Source organism: Moschus berezovskii, chromosome 9 (genome assembly GCF_049115385.1).
Source record: "Moschus berezovskii isolate FMDL1 chromosome 9, NW_MosBer_1.0, whole genome shotgun sequence".
NCBI classification, from domain to species: Eukaryota; Metazoa; Chordata; class Mammalia; order Artiodactyla; family Moschidae; genus Moschus; species Moschus berezovskii.
The window spans coordinates 93486969-93513565 of NC_142468.1; the positions used below are offsets into that span (position 1 = coordinate 93486969).

Genomic DNA, 26597 nt, shown 5'->3' on the forward strand with positions numbered 1-26597 from the left:
CTGTTTGCCTTTGAAGGAATTTCACGTCTTGCCTCAGCAGATGGCAGAGGGGAGGGAAACCAGGCTTATTAATAAGATTCTTAAAGTAGCCACTGTAAAATTTGTGCTCCCTGGGGGAATAGGAGCTTTGAATTTAAAAGTTTACTTTTTCCCACATACTTCCTGGTTTGTTATAAAAAGGATATTCTCTAAAAGAGAATATCCTCTAATTCTCTTTTAGAGATATTCTTCTTACAGATCTAGAGATACATGAATAATCTAAAGAGGGAGAAATAAACCAGCATTCATGGGATAAACGTAGGTTTGTATAGATATGTGTACAGAGTATTTAAGAAATAGGGTTCTCTTGGGTGAATGGATGGGCTTAGTTACATTAACATCCTTTGGATCTTTGATACACTTACTGAATAAGAGGGAAACTCCTTTCTCTAGGAGAAGAGTATGAACTTGGATAGGAAAAATAAAAGTGTCTGAGAATGGAGAAAACCTCAGTTATTTGTTTTTTTAATCCAAAGCCTTTACCAAGCTCTTTTGGGAAAACCAATTTGCTGACTGTCTAGAGGGCCCTGGAAGTGGTGGGAGGTGGCAGCATTATTGAAAAGTTGAGTTTGTTCCAAGTGACTTGGGAAAGTAGTTATTAAACATATTTGAAAACTGTGCTGGATCACTTGTAAGAAATTTTGATCCGTGGTTGTATGATTCTACAGCTGGGAAACAAAGCCCGTCTTCCATGTGTAGAAGAGAACACTTACCTGCTGGGCACTTAGAGCTTCTGGAACTGCTGGATTCATTTTTGATGGCTTCTTAGATTTCAATTCAGCTAACATGTATTGCATTACTATGAGCTACAAACTTGAGTATATTACTAATTTACTCCTCATGGAATTCCAGTGTTGGGGGCAGTAGCATAGGGTTTGGGATTGAAATGCAGTCATTTAGGCTATTTTAGAGGAGCAGAGTACTTTTCCCAAGGTCATGTAGGCACTTTCTCATGGCAGTGCAAGGACATTTTCTAGAGCTTGTTCTTTAGATTTTATCACTGTGGTGATATTAAATACATCATGTGTTGCTATGGTAGCTGGTCTTTTGATTGAATCCAGAGCAATGCAAAAGCTAAAAAAAAAAAAAAAAGAAGTGCATATTGGACCCAGGCAGACCCCAAGGTCATGTTTCTTGATGTTATCTTCATCAGGGATGATATTCTTCAGTCTCCTGGGGAACTGAAATAATTAATTACTGAAAGGTAATTGTGTGATCACTGACAGGGATCTCTTGAGCAGTGAAGTTATGTATGGGCAGTTGTCATCTCAGATTAACCAGGGTCACTAGAAACATAGCCAGAGTTTCCATAATAATTTTTGTGACTCATAGCAACTCCAAGCAATTGTCTAGATGGAACTTTGGATAGGGCCTCAAGTGCTTTATAAGGATTCTGCTCATTAAAGTACATCTTTATTCCGCTTCCCATAAGAGACCGGTGGGAATATCCCTCCTTCTTTGGGATGGAAGAGAGTCATTTGAAGGGAGGTTATCTCCCAGGGGCATTCTTTGGCTGTAAAGCTCCAGTCTTCGTTGGCTCCATCCTGAGTGAGCCTGATCTCTATCTCCATGGCTTTTCCCTCGTTTCAGTTTTCTGGCCTGAAGATTATGAGGATCTGTACCCATGGAAAGGATCAGCAGGAAATCTGCCCCAAGCCAACTCGCAGTGTAATACAGAGACAATTACTGATAAGGTGAGGGTGACTCAGTCTATGGCATCAGGAAACAACCCACTTAAAGTGTAACAAATGTAAAATGATCTGTAACCTGGAAGTTTTAACTTCAGAGAGTCTGTTGAAATGAGAGGAGATCGTACACTGATAATAGTATGACAAGTACAAACAGATGTAATCTACAGAGGAGACACGAAACAGAAATTCCCCAGCCCTCCTTGGTTTTCATCCTCAACCTTCAGCTCCGTAGTCTTTGTTACTGGGGCCGCTCCAGCGGGCCTCAGAGGCCGAATCTAAACCTGTTCTCCAGGATGTCTCCTGACAGTAAGCAAGAGGAGCTTACGGCTCTCTTGTCTGAGGATCCATTACAAATTAACTATGCTGTCCACACAATCGCGACGGGCACCTTGGCAGAGTGGTTACTGTCATGAGTTCTAGAGTTAAATCCTGACTTCCCCACATGCCCTGTGACCTTGGGCAGCTTATTTAACTTTTCTTTGCCTTTGCTTCCTCATCTATAAAATGGATATGAGTGGTTGTGCAGATTAAATGAGCAAATATACATAAATCCCATGGTGGGATAGCTGACATTTGGTGAGTGTCAATAAAAGTTAGCTATTCTTTTTTATAATTTTATTCTTTTTTTTATTTTTGGCTATGCTAGATCTTTGTTGCTGTCTGGGCTTTTCTCTAGTCATGGAGATCTTCTTGGATATACAGGAGATATACAGGTATCAAACCCTTGTCTCCTGTATTGGCAGGCAGATTCTTTATCACTGAGCCACCAGGGAAGCCCCCAAATTTAGCTATTCTTAACACCATCATCATCATTATCACCCCAGGCATCTACGTTCCTCTCCTGTACCATAATTCTGTCTCAATTACCCAGTTCCATATCTGGACTCCGTGAGGATTGCATTTTTCTGACCAGGTCTCTCCCCTCTTCAGAAAGTAGTGTGCTGACTTTCACTGGCAACTCACCTGGCCTCCTATGGGTCATCTTTCAGGGCACCTTGTTAACCTCCAGCTGCACCTTCCCATGCCAGGTGATCGCTGGGTACCATAGTCAATCTCTGGGCTCATCTGCTTCCTGGTAACCATAGGTGGATTTGCTGTTTTAGCACCTGACCCCTCACTGTGGGTCAGATGTCGCTTTAAGTACCCTGGCCTCAGGAGGCAACTGGGGCCACACTCAAATATAAAGAACTTATTGATCTGAGACAGGGTATCCTGAATGACCTATCACAGGTGGCTGGTAGACTTGGCAGATGCACATGGCTAAAGCCCCAGGCATTAGCATTAAAAACTCTGCCAAAATGTTAACAGCATTGAGCCGTTCCAGCTTTGCATGGCTATTTGTTTGGGAGAGCTCAATAGTGATATATTTGTATTATATAAATGTTAAATATTGCAGAAAAACTAGATAATACAAATAAACCGAGTTAATTATAAAAAGAAAACATCTATAACCCATCTTCCAGAGATAACCATTTTAATCTCTCTCACTCTCTCCACACACACAGACCACCCCCCCAACACACACACACACACACACAATCACTTTTTTCACTTAGTAGATTGTGGACTGCTTTCCATGTCATGAAATATACATTTAGATTATCAAGCATCAAATAATTCAAAATTATTCTGAAGATGTGTTGTTTCATGGTCCAGCTTTTTGGCACTATTTTGCTGCCAAATGATAATGGTGATGGTGATGTTAAGAATAGCTAAGCTTGTGGGCTTCCCTGGTGGCTCAGTGGTAAAGAATCTGCCTGCCAATGCAGTAGAAAAGGGTTTGATCCCTGATCCAGGAAGATGTCCACAACTAGAGAAAAGCCCACACAGCAACAAAGACCTAGCACAGCCAAAAATAAAAAAAAAAGAATAAAATTATAAAGAGGTTAAACAGACTGGCTGAGTTTTTATGGTGTACAGACAGCTTCTGATGCTGGTAACTGCCACCAGGTTAATTAGGGTGGCTCCTGGCTGGAGCCTCATTCAGAGCAGCTTGGCTTTATGTAGGTGTGGTTATTTGAGGAACAGGACTTTTGGCCCATTTGTTCTAGTCTCTTTCCATTACAAAAACCTGCCACCCAGCAGTGGATCTCAAGTTTCTAGTGATGGCCAGGGTGGGTGTTCAGCATTCTGGGCTCTGTCTCTCTGTCACTGTGGGACGTTTGGCAGGGTAACCCGTCTGTCCATGCCTCTGTTTCCTCCTCTTAAAATAAAGGAGTTGTACTTGCTTTTCTTCAGCTCTCACATAGCTCTGATTGCATGTTAAATCATTTGGAGTGTGATTGAGGCCTGGGAGTGGCTCTTATTTGTGGCTGCATAATCTGGTGCCAGGCTGGCTGCCCCAGGATCACCAGAGAGGGGGGCACTCCAAATGTGTATTCCTGGCCCTCTTCCTTATCCTCCACTGGGCTGAAGCCTGAGAATCTGTATTTTTAACAATCCCCTTAGCTAGTCTTTCTCATTGAAAGGATGGTGCCTGCTCCTAAGCTGCCCAGCTGACCTCATCCTAGTTGAACTCTCATTCTGGCAAAAGGGTTGTAAAAAGCATCTTAACCCCAAATCCTTCATAAAGGCAGCTGGTTTTGCTGGAAGCCTACATGGTTCCGGCTTTAGGACCTCCAGCAGCTTGGCTTCCACAGCCCCTGGAGACAGCTTTCCCCAGCCTGTCAGCTTCTCACCCATTGTCAGAGCTCAGCACACCCTGCCCAACCACCCAGCCCCCTTCCCCCGTCCCAGTTTCCATCATGTTCCTTCACATGGTTTCTTGCTCCATATGGTTTGGCTCAGGCTGCAGTAGGGTTATGACCACCCAGAGTGTTTGTCCCAGCAGCCCCCACCGCCCCACTGCTCTTCATCAAGCAGGGGATGCTTTTCCTTCACCTGGTTTCGTTCTTCCCTCTGTTCACTCGTCTTCCAGGAGACGATGTTTCTGATACATATAGTAGATTTCCTTCTAATCCTGTAGGACTTTATCTATTGTATTAGCACTTTACTTCAGAGACGTCTATCCATTCTGTTCCGTTCCGTCGCTCAGTCGTGTCCGACTTCTTTGCGACCCCGTGGACCGTAGCCTATCAGGCTTCTCCGTCCATGGGATTCTCCAGGCAAGAATACTGGAGTGGGTTACCGTTTCCTTCTCCAGGGGATCTTCCCGACCCAGGGATCAAACCCGGGTCTCCCGCATTGGAGGCAGACGCTTTAACCTCTGAGCCACCAGGGAAGCCCACTATACAGGGCTTTAAATATTTAAGTGGCCGCATTCCTATCCTGTCTGATTATTAAAATACAGACACACACACACAGGCACACACCCTTCGCCTTAGAGTGTGCTGGCTTTAAAAAGCTAGATCCTACCTTATCCACAATTTGAATAGGAGATTCTGATCTTATTTCACATTTATGTCCCATTTTACTCATATTCACCATTTATAAATAAGGAAGAAATAAGCCAGAAGCAGCTGGATATTAAACCTGAGTAGACTAGTATATCAGAATCACCTGGATAAATTAACAAACTACAGATTGCTGGACCTCATGCCAGACTTACTGAATCCTTGAGGGAGGGATCCAAGAGTCTGTACTTTCCTGGAGCTCTCTGAATGGCTCTTCTGTAGGCTGAAGTCTCGGATCTCCTCCAGTATCTACTGTGAAGAGAATTTAGACAAAATAAGATGCACCATCCTGCATTAGACAGTAGAGAGAATTTATTCCAGAATTTAGACTGGCAGGCAGCCTGGTGGTCACTAGACTTCTTGGGGTTCAATTCAGCCTCTGTCCTCACTGGCTGTGTGACTGCTTCATGCCTCAGTTTGGTCACTAGTAGAAACAAATCTGTAAAAATATCAATAACATTGGTCATCATGAGGGTTAAATTAGTTAATATGTGCATACATGCTAAGTCGCTCCAGTCTTATCCAACTCTTTGTGACTTCATAGACTTAGCCCACCAGGCTCCTCTGTCCATGGGGTTCTCCAGGCAAGAATACTGAAGTGGATTGCCATGCCCTCTTCCAGGAGGTCTTCCCAACCCAGGGATTGAACCCATACATCTTACATCTCCTGCATTGGCAGGCAGGTTCTTTACCACTAGCGCCACCTGGGAAGCCCTAGTTAGTATGCTTAAAATAGTGCTGCACATGGTAAGAGCGGTGTCTGTGTTTGCTGTGAAACAAACATGCACAAGAATGGCATGAGCGAAGTCAAACAGATGCAGATGGGTGGCCTCTCTGAGGGAGGTGAGCAGACATCTTTGTTAAGAGCAGGTTTAGGTCAGTAGTTTTCAAATTATGGTATGCAAAAACTTCACATGGGAAGCATGTTTAAAATGTAGTGTCCTTCCAAAGATTTGATTTAGTAAACTTGGAGTGAAGCTTTGGGATCTGAATTTAAAATTTTCGATGGAGGTGATCAGCACATTTTTGGAAACCCAGGTTTCAGTGGGGAAGTACAGGCATTTAACACTGGTGAAGCCTCATGGGATTTGGCTTGGGCCATGAAAAGATATGGATGCTAATTGCATATTTAATATCTGCTTTATTAGGTGTGTCCAGAAAGCAGTAGAAGTATCTGGGAGGTACAGTGTGCATCCTACAACAACAAGCCGTTCATGGGCCGGTTTTATGAATGGGAACCATTTGCAGAAGGTAAGAGTAGCCCCAGCCCTGTCCACAGGAATCAGTTTTGTCTGTTCTCCGACCCTGTTGCCTTTTTGTTGTTGCTGGAGGAACTGGTGTGATGCTGGCTAGAGTCGCAGTGCAAGGAGGAGCTGGTAGGGGTCTTTACCCAAGGTAGTAATAGCTCTCGGGTGACAGCTGGACCATTAGTCAGATGGGAGAGGCTTTGATCAAAGCAAGCAGCACCTGAGGATGGCAGGATGAGTGAGAAAGAACAGAATCGAGAAATGAGTGGAAGCAAGAGATTCAAGCTAAACTTGCGAGGAGTGAGCAAGTGAGCAAGGATAGTTTCCCTTTTCCTTGGTTCCTGCTGCAAGGGCTGGTATAATGGCTTAAGAGAGCGTGTAGAGTTGTAGGGCTGACAGTTGTTTGGCTTTTGTGCTGGGGGAGCCTCGAATGCAGTTTCCAAAGAGGAAGTGTGGTAGGCAACCATTGCAGAGCTCATCAGTACTGTTCTAGATCATGGAGTCCCTTTCCTTTGTTGTTTGTTTTGTTTTGATGAGGACCATTTTAAAATTCTTTATTGAGTTTTTACCATGTTGCTTCTGTTTTATGTTTTGGTTTTTGGGCCATAGTGAGTTGTGCTGATTCCGTTGTAAAATCCGTGTCCACATGTGGGAAGTCGTGCCTAGGTGTCAGGCCATGGGAAGATGGAGTCGGGGTGGATGTCTGCTCTGAAATGGGATGCAGGATTATTCTTATCTGCATGTTTGTCTCAGAGAAGTGTCTGTAGCTTGGATTGGATTCTCAAAGCGGTCTCATGACCACTGCCCATTAGAATCACTGGGGAGCCTTCTAGAAATACTGAGGCCTGGGTGCCACTCCCAGAGATTGTGATTTAATTGATTTAGGGTGCAGCCTGGGGATGGGGATTTTTTTTTTTTAAGATCACAAGTCATTCTGATGGGCACCTGGGGTTGAGAAACTCTAATCCAAGAGGGAGGCAGGATCTCAGAAGAGGTGGTGACTGGCTTAAAAGAAGGCGCAGAATCATGAGTGTTTTGTAAACCGTGAGATATATTATTATGTCAGGGCAACAGGACTTGGCAGTGAGCACTTAGAGAAGTAGCCCTCTCTTTTGTCTGAGCTGCACCCTTGCTTTATTGTTGGCTGTGGGTAGTAATAGCTGCTTTACCATGGTTCACTGGGAGGCAAGGTGAATTCCTCCAGCCATGCGCTGTCTGTCCCCATTGTTTACCCTGAAGCTGGAGCCATGTCACCCAACCCTCTCTGCTTAGTTCCACATGGTCCTCTGCCAGCTACCTGATCCTGTCAAGCCTGGTGGACTCTAGTATCAAAAGCTGTCTGCATCCCACAAAGAAAACTCGTGCTGATATTTTCACCTACCATCAGTGTTGCCTGTGGATGCCAGCTGTTGTCTATGTATGATTCTACTTTTTCTGTTCTTTTGTTTGCCCTGACTCAGGCTGGCCTTTAATTGTGAGTTGTCAAGTGGAAGGGGGCGGTAATTAACATCTGATTCAACTTTTTATTTTGGAAAATTTCAAACATATGTAAAGACAGATAGAATAGTATAATCATATGATAATAACCTTCTATACACCCATCACTTAATTTCAACTGATGGCCAGTCTTTTTCATGTATATTCCACCTGTTCGTCCCCATCCAAATATGGCAAATTATTTGGATTCACATTATATAGCATTATTCACTGGTGCATGTATTGATTAGAACTCTTGGTTGTAAGTGACCGAAACCCAGCCTACCTATATTTAAACAAGAAAGATACTTTGTTGGTCCTGTTACTGGGACGTCCAAGAGTGGGGCTGGGATTTAGATGTGGCTGCATTCGAGGGATTCAGTAACGTTAGGAGCCTGCTTTTCTCTCTTTCTCTTGGTCTGTTTACTTACTTCTCAGGTGGATGTACAGGCTTACATGGCTTTGAACTTGCAATCATAGTGAGAAAGACTCTCTCTTATCTAGTGTTATGGGTTGAATTATGTCCCCCAATTTCTCTATCTTATCCCTGGTACCTATGAATTTGCTTATCTGGAAATAAGGTCTTTGCATGTAATTAAGGTTCAGGTTAAGAAGAGGTCATAGCGGATGAGGGTGGGCCCTTAATCCAGTGCGACTGGTGTCCTTATATAAGGAGAAGAGACACAGAAACACACATTTAGAGGACACCCAGGCACAGACAGGGGAACGATGGCTATGCGACACCAAGGCGGAGCTTAGAGTGATGCAGCTACAAGTCAGGGGACACCAAGGATTTCTGGAAAATGCCAGAAACCAGGAGAAATAACAGGAAGATTCTTCCCCAGAGATTGCAGAGGGAGCAGGGCCCTGCCAACACCTTGAGTTTGAATTCCCAGCCTCCAGAGCTGTCAGAGAATAAATTCTGCTGTTTTAACCCACCCAGTCTGTGGTTATTTGTTACGGTGGCCTAGGAAACTGATATGCCTAATGAGGACTTCGGTCTCAGAAAAACCACACTGTGATCTTTTTTGGGTCATATTCCCATCCCTGGACATGAATTCAGGGCCTAGGTTGGGGGCAGTGGCCCTTGGGTTAACTCAGGTCTTGTGACTAGCCCTCTGGTGGGAAACCCACATCCCAGGAAGTGGAGGTGGGAAAGAGGGAGTTGGGACAGACAGAAAAACAGAATCTTCTACAGTAATTATTATCTACTTCTTCACCATAAGCCACTGAAATTTTGAAGTAGCCAGTGAGAATGCTATTTTACAAAGCATTTTTACAAATGTCTTACAAAGAAAAGAAAAATGCAGAACAGCAGCAGATTAAAGAAATCAACTACCTTCTGTACTGTGTTACTTTGTCTAGAAAATTCAGCATTCTTTAAAAATATTTACTGACATTAATATGTCTCACATGCTTAGGAGGAGAGGATCCCAGAGTCACTGAAACTGCATTTACTTTGGCTTTCTTTAAACAATTCTTCTTGCTGCTAAGATTGTTTTCTTGATTTTGTCCTCTTTCCTCTTAAATGACTCCCAGGCTGAGCAGTGGGAGGAAGACACTGTTAATGTTTCTGCAGGGTGTTCATATTTTACGGCTGGATTTTGCATTCGGCTGTTGGTTTTGTTTGGATGTCTGTTGCTATTCGCATGTGCCCACTTAGGGGAACAGCTGCACTCATTCAGCCCAATGCCACATAGAATAGTAAAAGCAGAGTATACTTTCTGATAAACACATTAATTTCACCACATGCTTCTTCTTAGAGCTTTAACTGCATTTCCTGGATATAGTGATCTGTCCTAAGATAATGCCTCTAGGAATTTTTCTCATAGACTTAATCCTGTAAAGACGATAGAAGCAGAATTCCAGTGTCTACGCGTGCCTGTCTACTCAGTATAGTGATAGTTCATGTGTCACCCTTGTCCCCCTTTACTCCACATTACTTTGGACTATACACTGTATGGTCAATGTAGCTGGAAGAGGACACTTTAATAGGTAGAGTCTTGTTCAGGTGCATTGGAGAAAATTGTACCTGTTTTCATAACTAGAATCTAGAATTTTGCTGGGTCACTGTGGGCTCTACAGCAGCGAGTATCAGTCTTAGTCCATAAGCCAGGGGACAGCTTTGTATTGGTATTTTAATGCACCATGTGTCCCCACGAGCTGAACTAAACAGAGCACAAATCTAAAAGCCAGAAGTGAGGCTGAGTCAGAAACTGGAGGTTGCCAACTGGTCGTATGACCAGGGCCAGTGTATCTGTCAGGACTGAGTGGCTTGAGCTGCAGGAACAAAGAGCTCCTGAGTCCTTATGATTTTAACAGAACAAGATTGTCTCTTGCTCAGACCACCTGTGTGAGGCAGTATGTGTTCTGCTCATTCAGGGGTCCAAGCTGATGGAAGCAGCATCTCAACTTCTGCTTCCACTGAGGCAAGGAAAGGGAACAAATGAATCACCCATGGATCCTTCACGCTTCTCCCAGAAGTGATCAGTGTTGTTTCTGCTCGCATCTCACATTTTAGCCAAAGCAAGTGACACATCATGTTTAACTTCAAGGGCAGCAGGGAGGTACCATCCTGCTGTGTGCTCAAAGCAGAAGTGGAATATCCATGGCCACCCTAATGACAACTACAGGCAGGAAGCTTCAAGAGAATTCACTGAGTGTGTCTTCCTTCTGTAAGTTTAGGTGACTTTTATCAGGCTGCTTGCAAGAAGAGTAGATTTGGCTCTAGGGAATGTTATAGGTGACACAGAGTCTCTAACAGTTACAGGGCCCTGAGCCATTTAGACTATTCTCCTTGATTAAAGCTCCAAGGGGCAGGGATGGAATGTTGGTGCCAAGGAGTGCTGCTAACTCCCCCACAAGTCTAGCCTTGGCACAGACCACATTGGTACAGGGGTCAAGGACTGTCATAAAAATGGACAATATTATCAAAATTGTATGATGTGAGGAAGGAAGGCTTAGAGCCAAGTGCTGGTGGACCTGGGATTAGGATGTTTATGTTTTACTGAAGCAACTTTATTCATTCCTAGAATTCTCTCTCCCTCAGCCCACCCCTCCTGCATAGACAGTTCATAGTCATCATGGACTTTTCAGAGTAGACAGAGAAGGCCTAAGGGAAAGGACAGGAGTTTTCCAATTTTCTACCCTCCCAGATCCATTCTGAAGCTCTTTTATCCAGGCATAGGAATACCTGGCAAGACAAGGTCATGTTTGCTCAGCATTTGAGTGTATCACTGAGGACAAGGGGCTTCCCTTGTAGCTCAGTTGGTAAAGGAACTGCCTGCAGTGCAGGAGACCCAGGTTTGATTCCTGGCTTGGGAAGATCCTCTGGAGAAGGAAATGGCAACCCACTCCAGTATTCTTGCCTGGAGAATCCCATGGACAGAAGAGCATGGAGGCTCCAGTCCATGGGGTCGCAAATCGGACATGACTTAGCGACTAAACCTCCACTGAGGACAAAGCAGAATCCTGAGAGCAACCTCTTTGTGAAAACAAAACAATGACTTAGGTTTTATACATTAGTTGAGTATGAATGAATGGTAGTGAGCTACCCAGCAAGAAGTTGGGGGTGTTTAAGGGAGGTATCTTAGGGTTGTAGACCTATATTTGAAGTCATTGTCTTTAGTGTGATAATTAAAGCCACTGTGATAGAGAAGACCTTCAAGAGAGTATAGAATCACGAGGACAGGTGACTCAGCGAGGAGGTTCGGAGTATATCCACGTTAAAGAAGCAGGGGAAAGGGACCCAGCGATGAAAGGAGCCTGAGAAGAGGTGGCACCAAAGTATTATAGTGCCTTATATCACCTCTAATAGTAATAAAGTTTATTACGGTTTATAAAATACTATTACATACACCACAATGATGGACAAACGAGATAATAGGAGTTGCAAGCACTTACTGTGTACCAGGCTAACCAATTTAATCTTTACAACAACCCTATGAGGTGAGTCCTATTATCAGCCTCACTTTACACAAGAAACGAAGGATATAATCATTAAATTACCCAAGGTCACCCAGATAGTAAGTGATAGAGCCAGGTTCAAACCTCAGAATCCCTACTCTCAATGCATATGAAAGCCAGGAGAAAGATATATAGAGTTGTGAGCATTTTAGACCAGTCTTTTGGTACCTGTTTTCCTTGTTAAAAACTATCTGAGTAATTAAAGTTTCCATTCCGTTCCGTTCTGTCGCTCAGTCGTGTCCGACTCTTTGCGACCCCATGGACTGTAGCCCACCAGGCTTCTCCGTCCATGGGATTTTCCAGGCAAGAATACTGGAGTGGGTTACCATTTCCTTCTCCAGGGGATCTTCCCGACCCAGGGATCGAACCCGGGTCTCCCGCATTGGAGGCAGACGCTTTAACCTCTGAGCCACCAGGGAAGCAACTTTCTTAAAAAAAGATAAAAGAAGAAGTGGTGGGGGAGAAGCAGTGAACACAGCTTAACACAGCAAGAAGTCAAGGGGAGGATGGGAACTGAGAAAATAAGACTAGGAGAGACTGTTGGGAAAAGCCCTGGAAAGAATCTAGAGGGGCGGCATGAGGAGGGAGGTGGGAGGGATCTTTAAGAGGGAGGGGACATGGGTGTGCCTATGGCTGATTCATGTTGATATGTGGTAGAAACTTTCATAATATTGTAAAGTAATTATCCTCCAATTAAAAATAAAATAAAATTTTAAAAAGAGGGTAGCCAGTGAATAGGGCTAGCTCTTCCTTTTAAAAATTGCCATGAAGAAGGCATATTGAGAGTGTTTGCTAACTTAATTTAAGGTAAAGAGAAAGGTTTGTTTAGAATGGTAGAGAAATGAGAATTCTGGAGATTGAGAGACTGAAACTTAAAAAGGAAGAATAAGGGGTTAATAGAATGGTACCTATAAACCTAGTCTATCCTAGAAAAAAAGGTGGAAAATAGGCACCATTTTCCCTCCAGGAAAAATTATATTATTGTTTCTCTGCATGCTGTTAAGACAAAACTTCTTCACCATTAAATGAAAATTCATTTATTTAAGAGCAATGAAAGCAATCATAGTTCCATAAAAAATATTTAGAATGTTCACAGCAACATTTTTCATGATAGCTTCAAACTGGAAACAACCCAACTATCTCATCAACAGGAGACTGAATAAACACACTGTGATACATTTATACAGTGGAGTATTACTCAGTAATAATAAAGAACACTCTGCTGCCGCTGCTGCTGCTAAGTCGCTTCAGTCGTGTCCGACTCTGTGCGACCCCATAGACGGCAGCCGACTGGGCTCTGCTGTCCCTGGGATTCTCCAGGCAAGAACACTGGAGTGGGTTGCCATTTCCTTCTCCAAAAGAACACTCTACTGATACATATAATGATCCAGGTAAATATCAGAAACATCCTGTTGACCAGAGTAAGCCAGATATGAGCCTATACACTGCCTGATTCCATTTATATTTTGTTCTAGAACAGGGAAAATTGGGCCACACTGATGGAAGTCAGAACAGTGTTTGTCTATGGGAGTGGGGGAAGGAACAGCTGGAAAGGCCCATGTTGGAGCTCTGTGGAAGGATGGTCATGTTCCAGATCGTAATTGGCATGGCTGTGACACAGGTTTGTGTAGTTGTCGAAACCCATCGACTTTACATTTGTGATCCATGCATTCTACTGTATGTAAACGATACTTTAAAAAGCCATTAGATTCTCTTTCCCATTCTGTCTCCATTCCTAAAAGTAAAATTTAGAGCTAATATAAATTTCACCATTATAGAACTATTCTAAGCCTTGCTAGTTTGCCTCTCTCTCTCTTACTCTATTTTATTTTAAATACTCTTTATTATTGAGCATAGAGGCACAAGAGGATTTTAGGGAGAATGTACTTATATTCAGAGTATCATTTTTGGAATCATTTAGGATCATAGGGTTTAGTTGAGCCTAGAAATCCTCAACTAGGTCCAGAATCTGAAGAAGCAAGCTGCCTATCTGTGTAAGTTAGCATTCTTCTTTTTTTCACAAGCAGCAGACACCAATTTTGGCTAGGTCAAACACAAAAGGATTTTGTTGGAAGGCTATCCAGAAGCTCTAAGAATCAGTAGGAAGTGTGTGGGAGCAGGCTGGGTGAAGGACAGATACAAAGAGGGCACTGGGGATCCGGGTGGACAGAACTGATGGTCTTACTTGCCTGCTGCTGGTGTTGCTGCCGTGGGTACATTTTAACAGGTTTCTTCATCCAAGACTCAGAGCCCTGGAAATAAGAGCCCTATGGCTTGGCACAGGCCACATGCCCACTGCTTGGCTGGGAATAGAAGGGTCGGGGGAGTCCTGATTGACAGTCCTACCAATACTACGTGCAGAGGAGGAGAATAGATTCCCAGAAAAGAAATCCAGGTGCTGAACCAAAAGAAGGAAGAATGGGTCTGGGATGGCCCAAAACAACTGATACCCATGATGGGAACTCATGACAAGTCAGGATCCCCACCTGGTTTGTCAACTGTATTTCTTTCTTTTTTTTTTTTTTGTCAAACTGAAGGTCAAGTTTAAATTTAATGACTTTGGTATTAACTATACACATACTAGTAAGTGCTAAGACTTAAAATCTTCTGGGTCAGTTGTGACTCCAGATAGGATCCAGAGAAGAGTTCTAAAATCTCTTCTCTGGGTTTTATGGAGACTTTCTTTACCCTCCTGTGTTAGCCTCTTAAGGCACTGTGTCAGCCTTAAAAGGGCACTGGAAAGGGCGATGTCAACTGTATTTCATGAGACTTTTTGACACCTTTGAGGGGCTATTGGATTTAGACTATAACGTGTGATTGTCATTCTTTCCTTCTCGTGTTTACATTTCTGAAGACTTCTTCAGATAGGCCTCCTTATATAGGTATGGCACGTGACTGTGTGGGTTCCTTCTGCTTCCACACATTGTCAGATGTAATTTGGACTGACCAGTGTGCATTTGCACAGGGACATGGGAGAGAGGCTGGGGTTCTGTGGTACCTTTATCCTGTGGCATGCTGTGTTGAGGATGACCTCAGGAGGAAGTGAAGGGGGCTAGTAATGGTTGTTCTTTTCCTGCTGATTTCTGTAATCCTGGACAGACTCTTTGGTGGGATTATATGTGTAAAGTACACCTAGATCTGTGTACCTTAGATCAAGGGGGCCTTAGGAAGCGTCACTACGAACAAAGCTAGTGGAGGTGGTAGAATTCCAGTTGAGCTATTTCAAATCGAAAAGACTATTCTGTGAAAGTGCTGCACTCAATATACTAGAAAATTTGCAAAACTCAGCAGTGGCCCCAGGACCAGAAAAGGTCAGTTTTCATTCCAATCCCAGAGAAAGGGAATGCCAAAGAATGCTCAAACTACCGCACAATTGCACTCACCTTACACGCTAGCAAAGGAACGCTCAAAATTCTCCATGCCAGGCTTCAGCAGTATGTGAACCCTGAAATTCCAAATGGTCAAGCTGGATTTAGAAAAGGCAGAGGAACCAGAGATCTAATTGCCAACATCCACTGGATCATTGAAAAAGCAAGAGAGTTCCAGAAAAACATCTATTTCTGCTTCATTGACTATGCCAAAGCCTTTGACTGTGTGGATCACAACAAACTGTGGAAAATTCTTAGAGATGGGAATACCAGACCACCTTTTCTGCTTCCTGAGAAATCTATATGCAGGTCAATAAGCAACAGTTAGAACTGGACATGGAACAACAGACTGGTTCCAAATCAAGAAAGGAGTATGTCAAGGCTGTATATTGTCACCCTACTTATTTAACTTATATGCAGAATACATCATGCGAAATGCCAGGCTGGAAGAAGCACAAACTTGAATCAAGATTGCCAGGAGAAATATCAGTAACCTCAGATAAGCAGATGACACCACCCTTAGGGCAGAAAGCAAAGAACTAAAGAGCTTCTTGATGAAAGTGAAAGAGGAGAGTGAAAAAGTTGCCTTGAAAGTCAACATTCAGAAAACAAAGATAATGACATCCAGTCCCATGCTACATCATGGCAAATAGATGGGGAAATAATGGAAACAGTGACAGACTTTATTTTCTTAGGCTCCAAAATCACTGCAGATGGTAACTGCAGCCATGAAATTAAAAGATGCTTGCTCCTTGGAAGAAAAGCTATGACAAGCCTAGACAGTGTATTAAAAAGGCAGAGATATCACCTTGCAAAAAAACGTCCCCGTAGTCAAAGCTATGGTTTCTCCAGTAGTCATGTATGGATGTGAGAGCTGGACTATAAAGAAAGCTGAGTGCAGAAGAATTGATGGTTTTGAACTGAGGTGTTGGAAAAGACTCTTGAGAGTCCCTTGGACCGCAAAGATGTCCAACCAGTCAATCCTAAAGGAAATCAGTCCTGAATATTCATTGGGAGGACTGATGCTGAAGCTGAAGCTCTAATACTTGGGCCACTGATGCTAAGAACTGACTCAGTGGAAAAGACCCTGATGCTAGAAAAGATTGAAGGCGGGAGGAGAAGGGGACGACAGAAGTTGAGATGGTTGGATGGCATCACTAACTCGATGGACATGAGTTTGAGTAAGCTCTGGGAGTTGATGATGGACAGGGAAACCTGGTGTGCTGCAGTCCGTGGAGTCGTAAAGAGTCAGACATGACTGAACCGACTGACTGACACCTAGATCATGTGTTCCCCTCCGTATATAAAGAGAAAGAAGGATGTAGGGTGGGGCACATGGTATCATGTCTCTGTGAGTGTTTTTCTGGGAAACTGAGGATTTGGAAAAGAAAAGATTATTTGAGGGAGAACCTTGCCCCTGCTCTTAAGTATTCTGGAAGGTGTAAAGGATTCATGTAAAAGCAGTTTCTTTCCTGGCACTTGCACCAGTGTCATTCTAGGCAATTAGTAAAGAAAAGCCTCAGGATATATTTCAACATCTAAAAAGCAGATTAGTCTAAATGTAAATAATTTTGAGGATTTAAAGGCAAGGGTAAAGCTTAAACCCATTGCAAAATATTCAATAATGAGACCCAGTCCTGTCATTTCTCTCCTGAGAAGCTCAGCTTTCTTCAAAGACTGCCTCCGTCCTCGTGGTGTGTCTGGTCAGGATGAGAAAGGTCAGATGTCATTATTTTACAGACTCAAGAACTGAGCCTCCAGGTTGGATGATCTGTCCCGGGTCGCAGAATAAAATAGAAGGATCAGATTAAAAGAGATGTTACATAACCACAGCCTGCTGATTTCAGAGCAGCCATTTGCCTCAGGGGCTGTGAAAGAATTTTTCCCTTCATGTAACCAAGCCGTGACCGATTTGGTACCTTTGAAAACAAACAAATGTGTTTTTACATCAACTGAGACTTTTCCAGGAAATCCTGGGACTCTGTCTTAATCCTTGTAGCACAGTTCTCTTACCCTTTGAGCAGATGCCTCTGATCATAAATTGGTAGAGCTGGGTCCCAAAGGAGTGGTCAGGACCTTTGGTTGCACCTTGCACGGATGTTTGAGACATTAGTATGGGGCCAACATCAAGAGGTTTTCAGAATTAGAGGTCTTAGAGCTGGAAAATAACCCATGAAAATGCAAATTCTGTTTAAATTATAAATCCAGCCCATCCTTGTGCATATTGATGAAAGAAATTCTCCTTCATCTGCATAGTCCCTCCTCAAAAGCTGTTAGACAGCAACCATACCTGTCGGTATCTGTTCCTTAGAAATTGCAGTGAGAACATTCCATGAGTCAATGGAACTTGTTAACAAAGGATTAGAGGAAAAATCTGTTGTATATGTGGGGTTGGGTAGGAGGAAGGGAGAGAGCAAGCTCCAGCATTCCTGTGTTTACCAGGCGGTTGGCTTCACCTTCCTCTTCACAATGCCTATACTTTGTAATAAGGCCATTCTTATAATGCCACTATAATTCATCCTGGGATGATTGTTGCCTGGCTACCCTTTGGAACCACATTGAATGAAACCTCCAGGTTCCCCCTTCAGATGTTTGAAAGCAGCCATCTTGTCATTCTACATCTTCTTTCACCAATCTGCTAAATATTTATTTCCTTCAATTGACTCCATATGTACTGGAGTACGCCACTTGTTTATCATCCTATCTACTCCCTTTAGAATCAATATGTGAGTCATAACAAGCAGCTCTGGTTGAGTGTGTCTCTGGTGTGCAAGGCTCAGAAGCACAGAGTGTCACTGGTGTGGATTAGTGATGTCTTACATATATGGGAAGGGAAAACTGTATTGGGTTAGTTTCCTGTGCTGCTGCTGCTGCTAAGTCACATCAGTCGTGTCTGACTCTGTGTGACCCCACAGATGGCAGCCCACCAGGCTCCCCCATCCCTGGAATTCTCCAGGCAAGAACACTAGAGTGGGTTGCCATTTCCTTCTCCAGTGCATGAAAGTGAAAGGTGAAAGTGAAGTCGTGTCCGACTCTTCGCGACCCCGTGGACTGTAGCCTACCAGGCTCCTCTGTCCATGGGATTTCCCAGGCGAGAGTACTGGAGTGGGGTGCCATCGCCTTCTCCAGTTTCCTGTGTACAGCAGAGTGATTCAGTTGTACATATACATACATTCATTCATTCTCCTTTAGATTCTTTTCTCTCCTAGGTTATCACAGAATAGTGAGTAGAGTTCCCTGTGCTGTAAGTAGGGTCTTGTTGGTTATCCGTCTTATGTATGTATGTTCATCCCAGGCTCCTGACTTGTCCCTCCCCTCCCACGTTTCTCACTTGGTAACCGGAAGTTTGCTAACCTCAACATCTGTAAGTTTGTTTCTGTCATTCACACCGTGATGACATACGTGCCAGTTAACCCAGTAATGAAGGAAATGATGTGAACAGATGTAATGAATGCCTCAGTGTACTAGTTATGTCTAAAACATGTTCACATTTAAAATGTAAATAAAACACCAAATAATATGTAACTGATTGTAATTTTCCAAGAGAAGACATTTAGGATGGCTGAATTAGTCAGGGACAGGCCTGGGTTTCCCAGAGTAATCCTTCAAATCAAGGCTTCTTTCAGGGGCCAGTGTATCTAGAGGTAGAGAAACTAAATCAAGGATAGTTTCTAAAAACTGGATTGTCTGCTATCGATGTATTAAATAGGTTTCATTCTGCATTTGGAGTTGTGTTTCCTGTCTGCATCTGAGGCTGGGTTGACTGAAGCAAAATCAAATGAAGTAGTGGCAGTGATTTATATCTGAATTATCCTGGTTCCAGACCCAGTTATTTCCAGCCTGAACTATGCAGATAATTTGTCATTGTGTCCTGAGCACACATGTGTCATTATCACACCTCTTTCCTGCAAAACCTAGGAGACACGAACAGCTATTTGAGGTCCTTTGAACCCAAATACTTAGGAACCTAGTGTTTATTGGGATATATATTTTTCCTTAAGATTACTAATTGTGATATACAATCCTGAAATAGAAGGCTGTGGTTCACAACCATTTCTGTTCAAATGGGAGACATTTCTGGATTGTTGCTTTTCTCATCTCTTTCCTGTTCTGCAACTCTCACTGCTCCACTCTCACCCTTGATGGAAACCAGTGATCACTGAATGGCCCACTGAAGGAGACGTACCTTTATTGCTCTTTCTGTGCTGGGGCTAACATGGTGCAGCTCGAGCTGCGCCTGGAGCTAAGCAGAAGTACTATCACTGTACTATACAAGTCCTTCTGTTAAGCTCACGCTTTCATGGTTAGTGCTTAGTTTTTAATCTGGATTTTTTCATTCTTTTGGGGTTGCAAGATATGCACATACACATACCACCACTGCCACACTGCTTCCACCACCACCACCACCACCCCCCCCCCCGGGAGGAAACCACTGTTTAATTTGTTGACAAACATGTGTGGATATGTTTAAATACTTTAGAAGTAAATCAAGGAAAGTTCAAGTTCAGTTCAGTTGCTCAGTCGTGTCCAACTCTTTGCAACCCCATAGACTGCAGCACACCAGGCTTCCCTGTCCATCACCAACTCCCAGAGCTTACTCTACTCATGTCCATTGAGTCAGTGATGCCATCCAGCCATCGCATTCTCTGTCGTCCCCTTCTCCTCCCGCCCTCAATCCCTCCCAGCATCAGGGTCTTTTCCAGTGAGTCAACTCGTCACATGAGGTGGCCAAAGTATTGGAATTTCAGCTTTAGCATCAGTCCTTCCAATGAACACCCAGGATTGGTCTCCTTTAGGATGGACTGGTTGGATCTCCTTGCAGTCCAAGGGACTCTCAAGAGTCTTCTCCAACACCACAATTTAAAAGCGTCAATTCTTCGGCACTCAGCTTTCTTTATAGTCCAACTCACATCCATACATGACCACTGGAAAAACCATAGCTTTGACTAGATGGACCTTTGTTGGCAAAGTAATATCTCTGCTTATTAATATGCTATCTAGGTTGGTCATAGCTTTTCTTCCAAGGAGTAAACATCTTTTAATTTCATGACTGCAGTCACCATCCACAGTGATTTCGGAGCCTAAGAAAATAAAATCTGTCACTGTTTCCATTGTTTCTCCTTCGATTTGCCACAGAAGATGATGGAAGCTAGTGAAGGTGATGGAATGCCAGTTAAGCTATTTCAAAGCCTAAAAATTGATGCTGTGAAAGTGCTGCACTCAATATGCCAGCAGATTTGGAAAACTCAGCAGTGGCAACAAGATTGAAAAAGGTCAGTTTTCGTTCCAATCCCAAAGAAGGGCAATGCCAAAGAATGTTCAAACTGCCCCACAATTGCACTCATCTTACACCCTAGCAAAGAAAGCAGAAAGAAAATGAAGTCACTCAGTCGTGTCCAACTCCTTGCGACTCCATAGACTGCAGCCCACCAGGCTCCTCCATCCATGGAATTTTCTAGGCAAGAGTACTGGAGTGGGTTGCCATTTCCTTCTCCAGGGTATCTTCCTGACACAGGGATCCAACCCAGGTCTCCCTCATTGCAGGCAAAGGCTTTACTGTCTGAGCCACCAGGGAATCCTACCCTAGCAAAGTAATGCACAAAATTCTCCAAGCCAGGCTTCAACAGTACATGAACTGTGAAATTCCAGATGTTCAAGCTAGATTTAGAAAAGGCAGAGGAACCAGAGATCAAATTGCCAACATCTGTTGGATCATAGAAAAAGCAAGAGAATTCCAGAAAAACATCTACTTCTTTATTGATTATGCCAAAGCCTTTGACCGTGTGGCTCACAGAAACTGTGGAAAATTCTTAAAGAGATGGGAGTACCAGACCACCTGACCTGCCTCCTGAGAAATCTGTATGCAGGTTAAGAAGCAACAGTTAGAACCAGACATGAAACAACAGACTGGTTCCAAATCAAGAAAGGTGTACCTCAAGGCTGTATATTGTCACCCTGCTTATTTAACTTAGATGCAGAGTACATCATGAGAAATGCCAGGCTGGAAGAAGCACAATCCGGAATCAAGATGCCGGGAGAAATATCAATAACCTGAGATATGCAGATGGCACCACCATTATGGCAGAAAGTAAAGAGGAACTAAAGAGCTTCTTGATGAAAGTGAAAGAGGAGAGTGAAAACAAGGAAAGACCCCATATAAATTATAGTCTGGAACTGTAGATAACTACGTTAGACTGCTAGGTAACAGTTTTGTAAATGCAGGTGATTGATAACTGATTACCAACTTTGGGCTAATCAACAGACTTTACAAGATTGCTATTTAGTAATTAATGAAAAAATAAAGCTTAGGAGGACAAAACTCTCCATTGTACTCAGTTAATCTTGTTCTTCTAACCTTTGTTGCAAATGCTTTTCATCGTGGAGGCACGGAGGAGAATGGGGAGTAGATACTAACAGGGAAGGTTTGCAGTTGGGAAAATCTGAAGTGGAGCAGGTTATGGGTGAAGAGAGCCAGATATTTCAGGGGTCAGAGCCTCTAAGTAGCTGAGCCTTGTCATGAGTTTAGTGAGCAAAGAGTCACCAGCAGAATAAGGCAAGAGACTGGCAGGGCAACCATAGATTTCATGTTCACCAAATTAATTTTTATTTTTAGATTTTATCAAGTTAGCCATAATTTATTGGGCTGAGTCAAGTTTTGGTCAGGGGAGTGATTTGAAGTTTGGGTTAATCCCTGGAAGCAGCTTTCATCTAAAGTCATGTTCTAGCAAATGATTTTTTTTTTTTAATTGAGCAGCACATTCAAAATAGGTCACATTTAAACAGGACAGTGGAGCTTTTGGTTTGGGGGAAATTTTGCAGTTTCTGTTCAGAGATGTGTCTGCTTTTATCATTTAGGCCTTGCCTGTCTTTAGGAAAGGGAGAAAGTAGAGGGATGGGCTTTGACCTTCCAGTCAATTCATGTAACTTCTTGATGCCAAAAATTAGAAAGGAGAAGCATATCAGATTCATAAGCATATCAGCCCAAATTCCATTTGCTCTTAAGGTTACGTAACTGCTCATCATGTAATACCTTGGGCCCTTGTCCAAGGAGCATGTAGATATTGGCAGCTTTACGTGTTTTAATAGACCCCCATCAATCAGTCACGATGCCTTGTCCCACACCCAGTTGCCTTGTTTGTTTAAGCCGGCTTTGGAGGTTGTATAAATAGCTTTAGCAACCTACTCTCCCACCCCTGGTGATAAATGGCACCTTCAAAAAATCCCTTGGCATGTTCTTTGGATTCAGAGGAGTAGAATTTGATCCACTCATGCTTATGATGATTATCAGTCTTATTCCCTGTATGTTCTTATGTGTTCCAGGCAGGGAGCATGGAGGGGCCCCTGGGTTAACTGCTCCCACCCTGCTCCCTGGACCTCCCAGGCCTCTGCTCTTTAGAATCAGCAAGTGTATAGTCCTGCCTCATGGAACCTGCCAAGAGGCTGCCAAATGAAACTGTGCCGCAGGACTGGACAGGTGAATTCAAGTTCACACAGAATGGAAATGTACACTTTTCCTCTTCTGTTCCGTTCTGTCATTCAGTCGTGTCCGACTCTATGCGACCCCGTGGACTGTAGCCTACCAGGCTTCTCCATCCATGGGATTCTCCAGGCAAGAATGCTGGAATAGGTTACCGTTTCCTTCTCCAGGGGATCTTCCCGACCCAGGGATCGAACCCGGGTCTCCCGCACTGGAGGCAGATGCTTTAGCCTCTGAGCCACCAGGGAAGCCCACACTTTTCCTCTTAAAAAATACAAATTAAAAAAAGATTACTACAACACGTCAGCATTGATTCAGGCAGCCACCTTTTGTTCTATGTGAGAGATAGCCTTGGGCCAGCAAGAGGGACAGTGAACAGAGGACACAACCTCAGGAGCACAAACCCCAGCCTCCTTGGACCACAGTAAGAAATGACCTCCTCCCACTGTGAGGATTCAGTGAGATGATGTGTATAAAGCATGTGTATAAAGGTTGTAAGTTCCACCATTGATGACCAGGTGCCTGCATCTTCAGAAGGGTAAATGGTATGGGACAGGTCTTCCCTGGTGGTCCAGTGATTAAGAATCTACCTGCAGGAGACACAGGTTTGATCCCCAGTCTGGGAAGATTCCATGTGCTGAGGGGCAACCAAACCCATGTACCTCAGCTCCTGAAGCCCATGCTTCTAGATCCCATGCTTCAAAACAAGAGAAGCCACTGCAATAAGAAGCCCATGTACCACAACTAGACAGTGATCCCCACTCACTGCAACTAGAGAAAACCCATGTATAGCAACAAAGACCCAGTGCAGCCAAAAAAAGGACAAAAATTTAAAAAATAGTATGTATGAGGCATACGCAGATGTTGGGAAAGGCATTCCAGGCAGAGGGAACAGCCCAAGTGACAGTGCAAAGGTGGAAAATATAGAATGTCTCAGGGGAACGCCAGGGAGTGTCCTTTGGCTGGAACAAAGAGTGTATAAAGGGAAGAAAAGCAGGATAAGGTTGGGCTGGAAGTCTGGGGCCAGATTACGAAGGGCCTCAAATAGGAGGCTGAGCAAATTGGACTTCGTTTTATAGCCAGTGAGGAGCTATTGGGGTTTCTTAAGCAGGGGAGTAACATGATCATAGCTGAGCTTCAGGAAAATTAATCTGGCAGCAAAGTGCTGCAAAACCTCTTTGGAACAAGAAGGGGGTATAAATAAATAAATAATTTGAAAATTTGGCAGGAGTGTTTTCAAATACGTTCTGAAATGTATATGCTATATATTTTGAAATGATAATGTCTTTCTTGTTCTTTGTTTTCCCCTCATAGCAGCCAAATTCCCTTTTTGTTCCCTCTTTTCTTTCTTTTCTATGTTCCCTCCCTCCCTCTCCCTCTTTCTCTGATTCTCTCCCTTACTTGCTCAGGCTCGTTTACTCTGCTGCTCCTTCTCTGTCTGCCTTTGACGGTGAGTGTTCTTTGGGGCGGTGGTGGGGGGAGTGCAACCCAGCCAGAGGTTGAGGGTTCCAGCACAGTGCTTCCCAAAGGTCTAATTGTGGGGACTCTGTGTCCACTGTGATGGAGCTCCAGTACTGAAGGCAGGGCAGTCATCCAACTTTGATGGTCACCAGTCCCAACCATACAAGATATAGGTATTTTGAATGAATAGGCAAATTCCTGTGATTCAGTGTCCCCAAATTCTAATGCCTGATATTCTGAGGTGGAGCTGATCCAATAACAGAAAGAAAGTACACAATAAATGCAAAGCACTTCAATCATCCCGAAAACCATCCCCCCTCCCCTTGGTCCATGGAAAAATCATCTTCCACGAAAAAGGTTGAGAACTGCTGCTGTAATTCATGTGGACAGTGTTTCTATAATCCAATTTTCTGGACTCATCACTAAAAGATTCAGTCAACGTCTGCAACTCTTGGGTTAGCAAGAATAATAGCATTTCTATGGATTTTATTGATACAGCCTGTGTCCCTTGCTCAAGCAAACTTAAATCAATGTCTTTAAGCCCTAGGTGTTTGTGGATTTCACTTGCAGGTTTGTGACCCTGTGTGACCTCCCCTGACTGAGATATGAATCTGAAAATTCTGCTTTACAAGATATCTGTATAGGAAAGGGTCGTTTAGCTTTATCTTCCTTCATGGATTTGTGCATTTGCAACAACATTTATTAATGAGTTAGAAAAAGTTTGTTTCTGTGAAAAATGGCGATCAAGTGAGAGATAAACCTATTATGAGATGTGGAAGCGTGGTTAACTTCTAGTATGTAGCATAAGGCTATTAACAGAAACTCTCCATGGAAATGTGATTCCCGAAAAAGCTGGGAGCCTCTATAAACATTTTTGTATTTGTGAATCTGGGAATTCAAGAAGGTTCCAGATGTATGCCTCAGGAATGTCAAGAGTCTGCTGTAAATCTAAATTCACAACACAGATAAATTATTGGATGACTATTCAGATTGCAAAACAATTTTTCATTTTATTAAATATTTACTGTGTGTTTACCCTAGAGAAGTCCTTTAAGTAAATATAGTTAGCATTTGATTTACAGACATTCAATGTATACAACTGTTTCTGAATACACATACTATGTTAAGTAGAATGTCTTTTTCATGGCACTAGGAAATTTTACGATAATCACTTCTCCACTTGAAAAATTAATTTGCTCATTCAATAATTATCAGTTTGTTTGTTTTTTTACCCCAAAGAATTTGCATTATAGATTATAACAATTTTAAAAAATATTTATTTTTTTAATAAATAATAGATTATTTTAAATTATGGCTGCACTGGGTCTTCATTGCTGCAAGCAGGCTTTTTCTAATTCCAGCAAGCAAGGGCTGCTCTCTAGTTGTGGTCCTCAGGCTTCTCATTGCAGTGGCTTCTCTTTTTGCAGAGCATGGGCTCAAGGGTGTTCAGGCTTCAGTAGTTGTGGCAAGTGGGCTCTGGAGCAGGGCTTAGTAGTTGTGGCCCACGGGCTTAGTTGCACTGTAGTATGTGGAATCTTCTTAGATCAGGGATCAAACCTGTGTCCTCCTACCAATTGACCAGCAGGGAAGTCCAGTGATTCTAATTTCCAAAGCTGCTTAATAACTAAGATTCTTATCTGTTATGCTCAATCAATATTCCTTCGTTTAGGCCCACATAAAATAGCCTTTAAAACTCTGACGTTTACTTGACTAATGACCACAGGCCTCAGATTCTCCAGCAATAAAATAGGGATCATAGTAATGTCCCCTTAAAGGTCTTTGAGGAAGGTTAAAGGAAATAATTCATGCACCGTGTGCCTATTAGGTATTATCTGGTCCCATCACTTCATGGGAAATAGATGGGGAAACAGTGGAAGCAGTGTCAGACTTTATTTTTTGGGGCTCCAAAATCACTGCAGATGCTGACTGCAGCCAGGAAATTAAAAGACGCTTACTCCTTGGAAGGAAAGTTATGACCAACCTAGATAGCATATTAAAAAGCAGAGACATTACTTTGCCAACAAAGGTCCATCTAGTCAAGGCTATGGTTTTTCCAGTGGTCATGTATGGATGTGAGAGTTGGACTGTGAAGAAAGCTGATCGCCGAAGAATTGATGCTTTTGAACTGTGGTGCTGGAGAAGACTCTTGAGAGTCCCTTGAACTGCAAGGAGATCCAACCAGTCCATTCTAGAGGAGATCAATCCTGGGTGTTCATTGGAAGGACTGATGCTAAAGCTGAAACTGCAATACTTTGGCCACCTCATGCGATGAGTTGACTCACTGGAAAAGACTCTGATGCTGGGAGGGATTGAGGGTGGGAGGAGACGGGAACAACAAAGAACGAGATGGCTGGATGGCATCACCGACTCAATGGACATGAGTTTGAGTGAACTCCGGGAGTTGGTGATGGACAGGGAGGCCTGGCGTGCTGTGATTCATGGGGTCGCAAAGAGTCGGACATGACTGAGTGACTGAACTG

The 26597-nt window shown here is 43.2% G+C and overlaps 1 protein-coding gene and 1 non-coding gene across 3 annotated transcripts in view; one reads left to right on the plus strand and one right to left on the minus strand.

The window, feature by feature from the left end:
- Nucleotides 1–26597, plus strand: part of THSD4 (thrombospondin type 1 domain containing 4) — a 676681-nt gene that overhangs the window by 143439 nt on the left and 506645 nt on the right. For both annotated transcript variants that reach the window (XM_088839954.1, XM_055436217.2), the window contains exon 6: nucleotides 6271–6373. In XM_088839954.1, the coding sequence (XP_088696080.1) occupies nucleotides 6271–6373 (103 nt within the window). The remainder of the gene's footprint in view (nucleotides 1–6270; nucleotides 6374–26597) is intronic.
- On the minus strand, nucleotides 14426–14547 carry LOC129563639 (small nucleolar RNA SNORA26). Its single transcript, XR_008687382.1, has one exon. It is a non-coding gene; the product is annotated as a small nucleolar RNA SNORA26 (small nucleolar RNA).